The 10,896-nt window shown below is 34.1% G+C and overlaps 2 protein-coding genes across 2 annotated transcripts; both read right to left on the bottom strand.

Annotated features, from left to right (window-relative positions):
• Positions 1-764: 764 nt before the first annotated feature.
• Positions 765-1,746, bottom strand: LOC142165811 (zinc finger BED domain-containing protein DAYSLEEPER-like). Its single transcript, XM_075224187.1, has 3 exons — positions 1,637-1,746; positions 1,138-1,554; positions 765-888 (listed from the first exon to the last, which is right to left on the bottom strand). The coding sequence occupies exons 1-3, from the start codon at positions 1,744-1,746 to the stop codon at positions 765-767; spliced, it is 651 nt and encodes a 216-aa protein (XP_075080288.1).
• Positions 1,747-6,009: 4,263 nt separating this feature from the next.
• On the bottom strand, positions 6,010-10,627 carry LOC142166261 (UDP-rhamnose/UDP-galactose transporter 4-like). Its single transcript, XM_075225002.1, has 6 exons — positions 10,380-10,627; positions 8,678-8,875; positions 7,466-7,650; positions 7,179-7,379; positions 6,857-7,018; positions 6,010-6,585 (listed from the first exon to the last, which is right to left on the bottom strand). The coding sequence occupies exons 2-6, from the start codon at positions 8,820-8,822 to the stop codon at positions 6,262-6,264; spliced, it is 1,017 nt and encodes a 338-aa protein (XP_075081103.1). The 5' UTR covers positions 8,823-8,875; positions 10,380-10,627; the 3' UTR covers positions 6,010-6,261.
• Positions 10,628-10,896: the final 269 nt, after the last annotated feature.

Genomic DNA, 10,896 nt, shown 5'->3' with positions numbered 1-10,896 from the left:
TTAATTTAACTTGATGATCAGTACCCCCCCACCTCCCCCCGGGTTCTTGGAGGAAAAAAAATGAAGAAGAGAAAGAGACAAAGTTACCTGCCAGCAATGAAAGAGGAGTTATTAAATGTAGAGGTGGCAAATGGGCCGTTTGGGCTGAGTTTGGGTTGATTAAAATGGGCTGCACTAATAATTGGATCAATGCCCAACCCAACCCAAATTTTACTTGGGTCAAAATGGGCTAACCCAACCCGTCCAACTTAACCCAAATATTTTATTTCTTCACATTCAAATACCTGCATAAAATAAAAAATTTGTCTCGCTCCTGCAAATCTATTTCGTGATATGTTGTTTGACAATTGACATATGATAATTTATTTCTGCTTTCTCAGCTAGATTGAGAATTTGAGATGCTCTCTTTTTTCTTTTATTTTTTATTGTTTTAAGTCTTACTGGTTTTTCACATGACAAAATTTGTACAAGGGAATCATGGTAACTAATTGAAATATACAAAGTACTGATCTTGCTTAGCAAATTTATGAGAATTTCCCTGTTTAAATACATAAGTGTTTTATCAACTACCAATGGTTTAGAATAAACTTTAGATCTATATCTCATCTCCAAAAATATCTTGCCAAATATCATAGAACAGAATATTTCCCAAGTAAGGATTTGATATTCCATTACCCAGTTCCAATTTGGGATGCACTAAACCCATTTACACGTGGTTATCAAATTCATTACAACGAATTAGTGTATACTAGATGAGTGATTATCTAAACTACTATCAACAAATTAATTGCAGTGCACGTAATTAATTGCAGTTCCAAGTAAAGATTCAAGACAACATCTTCTTCAACACAAACTTTTCCTCTTCCTTTTTCTAGCACCATAGTTATCCTGTCAAAGCATCACACAACAGAAGTAAAATGAGAAATCACAATTTTGGAAGGTGTACATAAATGGAGAACTTAATACACAATCAAGTGAAAAACCTGAACCATACCAAAATTCAAATTTTTTGAAAGTGTAGCGACAATTTTCTCCACATCTATTGCAATGTCCTCCTCTTCAGAATCATCTCAAGCTAAAAATAAGAAAATTTTAAAAGTTGTCAAACTACAACAAAGTTCATAAAATAAAAATTACCTGATACTACCTTGATGTCCATAAATCCAATCTCTAGAACACAACTTAGCTTCTGCATTCTCTGGTAGAATAAAACTCTGGAATTTGCCAATAGCTCGACCACCAACACTAAAAGTTGACTCGGATGCAACTGTGCTGATAGGTATACTTAACAGGTCACGAGCCATCAATGAGAGTTCGGGATACTTACTCCTATTATCTTTCCAAAATATAAGCACGTCTAAATTTTCATTTCCTTTGCGTACTAATACATGTTCTTCCAAGTATAAATCCAACTGTGTCTTTTCTAAACTATACTTAGACGGACTTTCAAACATGTCAAATTCATCCATTTCGTTCATTATTTCGTCATAACATCCATGACTACTACTTCCAACAATTCCAACATCAGATATTGTCATGTATTCTTTAAACAACCTATGCAAATTATCCTCAACAATCTTAACTTTTTCATTGCAAGTCAAAAGATCAAGTTTTGAGAAGCAAAACTTCTCAAAACTTTATCAATTTAAACTTATATCGAGGATCAAGGACAATCGCCATAGAAGCAATTGGACTATAGTCGTCTTGCCAATATTTTGTAAACTTCTTCTCCATTTCCATAGCCATCGCCTTAATATTAGGATCCTCACTACCTACCTATCTCTTCCCTTATCAACATATGGATTTTTCAAACTTTATGAAAATATAAATTGGCTGTAGGATAACGGCTCCCAGAAAATAGTGTAGTGATTTCATAAAAAGGCCTTAAAAACTTAGCAATTGTTTCAGCTTTAACCCAATCCTCATCTGAAGGGCAATATGTAAAATCTTTGTCAAGTATCTTGAAGTCAGAAAATGCTCGACGATAAGGAAAAGCGCTATGAAGCATCAAATATGTATAATTCCACCTTGTAGACACATCTTGGCGCACTTTTCCCGTTAACTTTAAACCAAGATTCTTGATACACTCAACAAATTTTACAATCCTTGACTCAGAACCTTTAATATATTTTATACTTTCTCTAATGTTAAAAATAACACTCTCTATTGTTTTCAAACCTGCTTTAACAATCAAATTCAAAATATGATTTGCACACTTGATGTCGACAAAGTTTCCATCACAAAGCAAAGAATCCATCAGCTTAAAATGCTCAATCAAGCAACTCACAACACCATCATTATAACTTGCATTATCTAAAGTTATAGAAAATATTTTCTTTTCAATTCCCCATTCTTTCAACAGATTAATCAACTTTGGACCCAAAATAGCACCACTATGAGGAGGAGGCACATGACGAAAGATTAAAACTCTCTTTTGCAAAACCCAATCCAAATCAACATAGTGCGCAGTAACACAAATATATCCATTTGATGTGACCGATGACCATAAATCAGATGTCAAACTGATTCTATTTGGAATAGCTTCAAGCTCATTTTTTACCATCTCTTTTTGATCATGATATAATTTAAGCACATCCACTTTTGTGGTATTTTTTGAAATGGTTTTAACCGTAGGATTCAAGAACGCATGCACTTCTCTAACCCCTTCATATTCTACATAACTAAATGGCAGGTTATGTCTAACTATAGCCTTGGCTACAACTTTACGATATTCTTTATGATCAATTGGCGTACCTTGCTTTGATGCTTCAATCTTCTGCTTAGCTAGATGTCGCTTTAAATTTGTTGTTCCAGCTTTTGAGTCAGCCAAAAATATTATCCTGTATTTCTTATATTTAGCTCTAAGTCTATTATCAGGATCTGTATCCAATGGCAACTTCTCATAAAAATCCCACACAACAGAAGTAGTTTTACGTTGTCTTTTTGAACTTGAAACACTTATTTCATTGGACTCTACATCATCATGCTCTATCGACATCTTCTTACACAATGAGATCCTACAGTAGATTAAATACCATACATTTAGTTTCTAATTCAGTTTAAATAGCTCATAAACTATGAAACAACAACAGAGTCCTAAAATAAAGATAAATAATGCTATTGTTGGAGCAGAAAGGACAAATGATTAAAACAAAATAAAGGCACAAATAATTAAAGATTTAACACCATGTAAACACCCACTTCATAAAAAATCCAAGAAAACTCTATGAGTAACAATGATGAAACATTAAACTCCTAAAGGAAATGACAATTAGGTGATCATACATTAAAAAAATAACAGAACTCTTGCATACCCTTTTTACCATTTTTTTTTTAAAAACACACACACAAGGAAAAACCAAAAATCAAGAAAAGAATACCAATCAACCCCCCCCTCCCTCACCCCAACCCCATCCAAAACAAAACGTTACAAGTAAATCACATATGCATAAAAGAGTAATCTGTATGAAAAACACCCAGTTGAACAAAATGCATAAAACAGTGATATTTATGGAAAAAAAAACACATAAATAATTAAGAAAACTCACTAGCTAGAGTTGAATTGCAGGATTGTGAAGAATATTTCAAACAATTTTGAGTGTTCAGTGAAGAAGAAAAAGTAAGAGAGTTACAAGGGTACTATATGTAGAGGTTTTTAGCTTCTATGACAAGGAAAAATACACTCCCCACCCCACCCCACCGCCCTCGATCCCTTAATTCTCTATAACACCACCACTACCCACCCACCCCCAGGACAAAGGCAATGATAGTACAATTTATGATCAATACCTTATGCGTGAAAATTCGAGATCCAGTGAAATCTCCAGCAAAGAGTTCGACGTAGAGAAGGAAGACGCTGGAGAAATGGAAGTCGCCGGAAAAAAGACAGACCGGAGATCGTATTTGAAGTTCAGAGAGAAACTTGTCGTTTTTTTTGAGTGCAGAGAGAGTGGAAAAGAAAGCGTCTGTCTTGTGTTTAGGTTTTGGGAGTTTGATGGGTTTGTTTGGGCACCTAAACGGGTTAGAATTGGGTTAACTATTTTAACGGGTTGAAATAGGTTTAGCCCAGAATGACCATTAATAAAATTGTTTCAGCCCAACCCATTATTTGCTGGGTTAGTTGGGCTTAGGCTCAAAATGCCACCCTTAATATTTAAATGCAAAGCATTAATCACCAAATTACTCTTTGCATGAAAATATCATTTCCAAGAGTACAAATTGAATGTGATTCGCATACATTTTAGCTATTTCTATCACTTCTCAATTTCATGCATTCAAAGAAATAATCTCACATTAAAGTCTCCCTTTACCAAACATGTTAGCATTCATTGAGAAATGCCATATGATTTTTACATGAAATGAATATAACTATTAAATGCCACCATACCTGCAAATTCATTTAGTTCTGAGTCATAAGATATTTCACATGGCTCACACGTTACACATATTGTTGCATAACTCAATTAATACTGAAAGTTCTGTATTCACCTTTATGACTAGTTTGTTTTCATATAAACTATACACCATATAGTTGAAAAAGTACAAGTCTTATATAATTAAATACATTTATACTAAATATGCACCTATTGTCACAAAATAAGGGGGCATTTTTATATATAGTCACTTTTGGGGTCACTATTGAAGTTTTACTGCATTGTACAAAATTTTGCAGAGTGTACCCACTCGGATCTAAAGTAGTTCAATCTCTTCGATCAATGCAACTTCAGAAATCAAATATAAAGTTCTTCTATTTTTCAAATGCAACTTCAGAAATTCGAATCTTAAGTAGTTCAATATATTGAATGCAACGTCAGATTTCAAATCTTAAGTTCTGAAACATAAACTTGTTCATCGAATTTCAACAATCCAATACACAATTCAATGCTAAATAAGCTCAAATTTGAAATATAACTTCATAAAAAACAAATATCAATCATCAAATTGTCAAAACAACGATAAATTTAACAAAACCATTTTGCAACTAAGAAGAAGAAGAAGAAGAAAACAATAAAGAATAAGAGAAAAAGTGTATGTATCTTAAGTTTTTCAAAATTAAGTATTAGTTAAACTTTTTTTTTAAAAAAAAAAAAAGCAATTACAAATTCAATGAGTGGCGCAAACTGCCAGATAAAATTTTTACCAAATAAGTGGTTTTTGCGGTCATATGTTGCAACCCTGACTATGGACCAACATAGTCTTGGATCTCCCTGCCATTAAATCATGCAGCCCACAAAATTGAGTGGCCTTTACCCTATATTTTATTTTCTGTTTTAATAACAATGGTGTCCGTACCAGTTTGTACGTATCTCGACTTTTCTGTCAGATGCTTTCTCTAACTCTCGGTAGCATAGTTACCTCATAACTCCGCCCGTTAGGGCAGATAAAAAGAATCACTTAACATCTTTTGCCTCTTTTAAGATTTGATACCTCGATCTAGGTCCGAGATAATCCTTTGTTCCATATCCCCGGAACTATTTACAACTAGCCATTAAGAAGTCTCAAATGTACTAGCACTGCATCAAAGATGCAGTCATCGATTCTCCCGAGAGGTCACAATTGCAGTGAGCAAAGATATTAATGACAAGGAAGGCTTTTTTGTTATGCTACTAATACTTGCTCTGTTATTCTGCCCAAGCCTGGCTGAGGAAGAGTTACGGAGCGTAAAACAAAAAAATATGTTGACCGGGCATGCTATGTGTAATGATTCCCCCGCATAACTCCGCCCACTAGGGCAGATAAAAAGAATCACTTAACATTTTTTGTCTCTATTAAGATTCGAGCACCGGTATCTTATAGTTTTCGCCCATTTCATTCTGGATGTGGACTTTTATACTCTTTAACCTACGTTGCCTTAATGGCTGGAATATAGAACAGCCCCCACAGGGATAATGAATATTTCATTTAGATACTTCATGATATGCAGAAAGCAAGTTAGAAATTGAACATACCAATATCTTATACTCACACTAAAGTTAAATTGATTTTGACAGTATAGAGTTCAAACCATACTGATCAAAGGAAAATTGATTTAAGTAATGATCAAATCACATTGTCTTTGTAGTTTAAACATGTGAATTTCAACATAAATTAGAAGGGGGAAAAGGGAAAATGAAATGAAAAGCTCACTGTCAAAAAGAAGAAAAAAAAAATTAGATGGTGATAGATCAAATCATATGATTGAATTAAACACTTTGTGACTATATGGCAGAAAAGAAATAAGAAATTGTCAATTACTCTGCTTGATTTCTTGAAAATGACTCACTATACTTTCTCGTCGAGCTCAGTTGCTAGTAAGCGATTTTGTTTTTCAGGTTTGATGGTAGAAGGAGGTGGTAGCCGCTCTTTTCCACCGGGTTGTGAGGAAGCATTACCATACCATATCATGCCAACGATTGCAATAGACATTCCGAAGACAACGTGTAGATTGAGTCCCTCTTTCCCGAAGAAGAGGAAACCCAAAATCAGGACAAGAATTGTCTTCATATGACCAAGCACTTGAAATGTCACTGCTGTAAATCTACCAATGCAGATGAATTGGCTGAGGTTCGTCCCTATCGCTATTGTACATGATAGGATGATGAAAAACTGCAATGAGAAAAAAAAACATCCGAATTATTATAATGGCAAACTACTAAGACCAAAAGTTGACGTACCATAGAGTGTACGATATTGGTAGTTCCCAGAAACATATCGTTCATACATTCAGTTTGAGCATTAAACGGATATATCCACATCCTATATGGTGAAACGTTCTCCTTTTTATAGTGCATGAGAAACTCAAGTGAAACTTGTATTACATAACCATGATATAATGGAACTCGCTTATGTCAACTAAAGAGGACTTTGATGTACTTACTAGTGATATTGAGGTATAGTTATAGGCATCGACCCTCTTCTCAGTCAACCAGTAGTCTACAAGGGGTCCCGTTAACAGCAGGGATGTAGCCTGTATTGGTGCGGTATGCCCCAACAGGTTGAATGATCCCAAGGAATATTTACGCTGAAGAAAATGTACATACTGCATCGGAAAAATGTAAATCAGCCACACTAATCAGTTAGTAGAATGTATAGAGAGCAAAGAAAATTAACATTGCATCAAATAAAAAAGCCAGTTATGTTGACATAAGCAAAGGGATTGGTGTTTCATAGTAAACCACAGAATTTTATAAATGACTTACATATTGCTGCAGGGCAGTGCTCCAGACCGCAATGAAGGCAGCAATAAAACCTTTTGCATTTACACTTACATCAGTAACAGTACAGATTGCAACACCTAGTAGGACCAACAAAATGCTTAATTTGGTGTCCCTTGAGTATCGCACATTGTCCAGCACAATTTCCAAAAAGCACGACACTGGTATCATACTTAGCTTTGCGATCTGATGAGAATCAAGAGGAAAAAGAGCTGTAAGTTAAAAGTTCAGCACAAGTAGAATACAGAAGTACGATGAATCTTCACACTGACCTGATAGAATCCGACAGAGTTCCACATTAAACTCACATTCATTCCGACAATAGAAAAGTTTGCAAACAATACAAATTTCAGTCGTTCAGACCAAGGAAGTTGGGAATTCTGGATATGCCCAAGCCATTTAAGGAAAAAGGTCATCAATGTCGTCGTGGCAAAATGTAGACCAGTTAAGGTTGTCGCTGCAAATTGGACGGAACATAGGACAAAGTCAGGATAACAAAAGAAATATCAAGCTAATTCATTCTAAAGCTTACGAATGATTCGAAAGATTAATATTAACCAGTTCATAAGAAACTATGCTTTTAATGTCAAAGAGTATCTTAATCCATTAACTCTGAATTATATAAACTAGATATTCTTCAGCACAGGGAGGCAATTACAGCTTCTCTGGAGGATTAGAATGAAAAAAAATTCATTTATATAGTTTGCCTGAATGGCTTATAAATTTGCTTAGTCTCAAAAAAGCCAAACATGAGTTGGTTAACCACGTAGCAACAAGCAACAGCCAAGTAGAATAGTAGTTTGATGAGAAAGCCGCAACATTTAGAAATAAGAAGAGGAAAAAAAAAATCAGTTTCACTTCTTTAGTAGAAGAAAACAATATAGAAGCATTTCAATAGCTTGCTCATATCGGGTGGCAAGTTAGAGAATCAAATAGAATAAGAGATGCTACAAATTTGGTGTATGTTCTTAAATATACTTGGTGGCCCATGAGTCATGCCGAGAGGACTGAATGATATCTTCAGTTGGCACAGTCAAGAAGTGAAGAAAAAGCTGAGACAGGTCTGAAGAACAATTTCATTGTGCACATTATGGCCAGTATGGATAGATAGAAATCATAAATACTTTGAAGATAAAGGTGATCAAATATCTCTTGTTAAGTTCAAATGTCTTCATAATTTGAATTTTTGGTGTAATTTGAGGATAGAGGATATACTGTACTACTAGATTCTTACAGCTAGCACAGGAATCTACGCTACCGCCAATGCAGTAACTTTTATGTCTTTGTACAACACTTTCTTGATGCTGGTTGATTAATAAATCATTTATCAGAAAAGATGAATAAGAGATGCTAGATAAAAATGCCTACTACAATAAAGTCATTTGGGCAAAATTCCCACACGAATACTGGAAAAATGTGATGAGTAGATAAATGGAAAACTAGAACTAGAAAATGTAAACCTTCAACACAAGTATATAACATACCGAAACTGAAACCATATGTAGCCATTAAGGCTTTATTAACAATAATAATTCCAACTGAAGTGACAATATTGAATGCCCATGCTGCCACATCAAGAGACATTTTCTTCTCATCCTTGACAGTCGTGGACATTTTCTTTGACCGCATCTAAAGCATAGAAAATTCTTTAACGTTTGCCCTTCAGAATGATCACCAAAAATCTGCATAGAAACACATCAAACAAATGAATAAGATGTTCTCACAGAATGTAACAAAATGAGCTACTTTACCACAAGTGCATACTAACATTCTTGTATAGAACCACAAGTTATGATCATTATTAGCGCTTCTATTGGCTAACCAACCAGATTATGACATTTCATGTGAATAAAGGAGGGAGAGCTAAGAGAAACAAAGAGAACCAATAAATCAAATCCAATCTTAAACCTACATATACATCACTAGAGGAAAAGACGAACAGGTATAAACGACAAAGCAGGGAACATTTGCTAGAGCAATTACATGTAATGATATCTGACGGAATGTATAACCATTTGAAAGAATAAAGCTGGGATGTGCCAAATGGAAAGTAATTAGGATTAAGTATAGTTTACAAAATATTCATAATTTCACAAAAGGAAAGTAAATTTTATCCCTATTGACCAAATGACAACCACACTAAAAATTAATAGTCCAGCAATGATACAAAAAATGATTATTTCCTTCTAATGAATTACAGTAAACCCCATGATTTTGTCATGCAAAAGTTCAGAAAAGAGAACTCAAACAAAACAAAATCGCAACCAAAACAGTGGGAAAGATTCGTAATATGCCTGCATAGTATTTTAAAAGAAATAACCACATCTAAGAAGAAGAAAAAAGGGCAATACAAATGTTTCATTGTGTCACAGATGTAGATCAAACGAAATAGTTATGCACGAAATGCTTTATTTTGGATCTTTTAATCAATTTTATAAAGCATTTAACTTTAGTTCAGGTTCTGAAAAGATGTCCATTCTGAGAAGAATTACTGTGAGTTGCTGGAGATATGTACCGATGGTGCTTAAATGAATCCATAAGAAAATCCAGATTCAAATTTCAATATTAATTCATTTTAGGTGAAGGATGAAACTAATCATCTCTCTCTCTCTCTCTCTCTCTCTCTCTCTCTCTCTCTCTCTCTCTCTCTCTCTCTCTCTCTCTCTCTCTCTATACAGAACAGAAAGCTTGCAATTATGGCACATAAGTGGAGCTATAGGAAAGAAATAAAATCAGAAATCAATTGCCAATATGTAATCTCCAGTGGAAAACACAAAGATCCACACACTTCATTCCATTTCCTCAGAATTTACATCCCAATCAACAGAGCAAAATCACTCAAATATAACAGATCTTCACAGACTACACAAATCAGCTGCTTCAAGAATCCAAATTCCAAGTAAATCAAAAGCAAAATAATGAAAACCCCACAAGAAAAAAAGCACAAACACACACACACACACACAATTCAAGAATCCATGAAAGTCATAAACCAAATATTAAGAAACCCAAAAATCCAAATTTCAAGAAAATTAAAAGCTAACTAATGAGAACCCCCCCCCCCCCAACCACCACCACCACCACCAAAAAAAACTTCCAATAAAATCACAAATTAACCAATAAAACTCAAAAGGGAAAGAAACCCACAAATTAAATTCAAGAAAGATAAAAGGTAAGTAAACATACTTTCAAATGAATCCAAAAAAAAGCGCCAAAATAGTAACAAGAGCAGCTGCTACTCCGCTGAGAAAAAATCAAGAAGCTTTGGAGAAAATGGAAAGTGGGTTTAATTATATGTGAATTGAATGTGTTGAATAAATACAGAGAAAAAATTGGTGAAGAATGGAAAAAGTTTGGATCTTTTGCACCATTAAGTAAGACGTGGACTAAGGAAAGATTGCGTTTTTACTTCATGTCTGCGCTTGCTTTGTTTCTTTTTTTTTTTAAATAATTTATATTTATTGAAATGATTATTTTTCCTATTTTATGTGAGTTTAGAATGTGAATTTAAGATCTGAGAATTTAAAATACTAGTAGTTTTCGTTAACCCATAAAGTTAATGAAATTAAGATAACAAGTAAAGATTCCTCTTGGTGTCTTGAGCTTTTTGTGATCTGAGAATAATATAAATTAATCAACTCTTCCTCTTTAATTATTAATAGATCCATCTTGATATCTTGATCTGTGTGAGTACTATTATTTT

This window comes from Nicotiana tabacum, chromosome 11 (assembly GCF_000715075.1).
Source record: "Nicotiana tabacum cultivar K326 chromosome 11, ASM71507v2, whole genome shotgun sequence".
Lineage (NCBI taxonomy): Eukaryota > Viridiplantae > Streptophyta > Magnoliopsida > Solanales > Solanaceae > Nicotiana > Nicotiana tabacum.
This window is presented reverse-complemented; position numbering and strand designations above follow the sequence as displayed.

Coding starts and splice junctions, on each gene's coding strand:
- LOC142166261 (XM_075225002.1), bottom strand. CDS start 8,822: ATGCGGTCAAAGAAAATGTCCACGACTGTCAAGGATGAGAAGAAAATG. Junction 7,651..8,677: donor TACATATGGTTTCAGTTTCG/GTATGTTATATA, acceptor TCCAATTTGCAG/CGACAACCTTAACTGGTCTA. Junction 7,380..7,465: donor ACTCTGTCGGATTCTATCAG/GTCAGTGTGAAG, acceptor GATTCTCATCAG/ATCGCAAAGCTAAGTATGAT.
- LOC142165811 (XM_075224187.1), bottom strand. CDS start 1,746: ATGGCTATGGAAATGGAGAAGAAGTTTACAAAATATTGGCAAGACGAC. Junction 1,555..1,636: donor TATAAGTTTAAATTGATAAA/GTTTTGAGAAGT, acceptor TAATTTGCATAG/GTTGTTTAAAGAATACATGA. Junction 889..1,137: donor GGACATCAAGGTAGTATCAG/GTAATTTTTATT, acceptor ATGCTTTGACAG/GATAACTATGGTGCTAGAAA.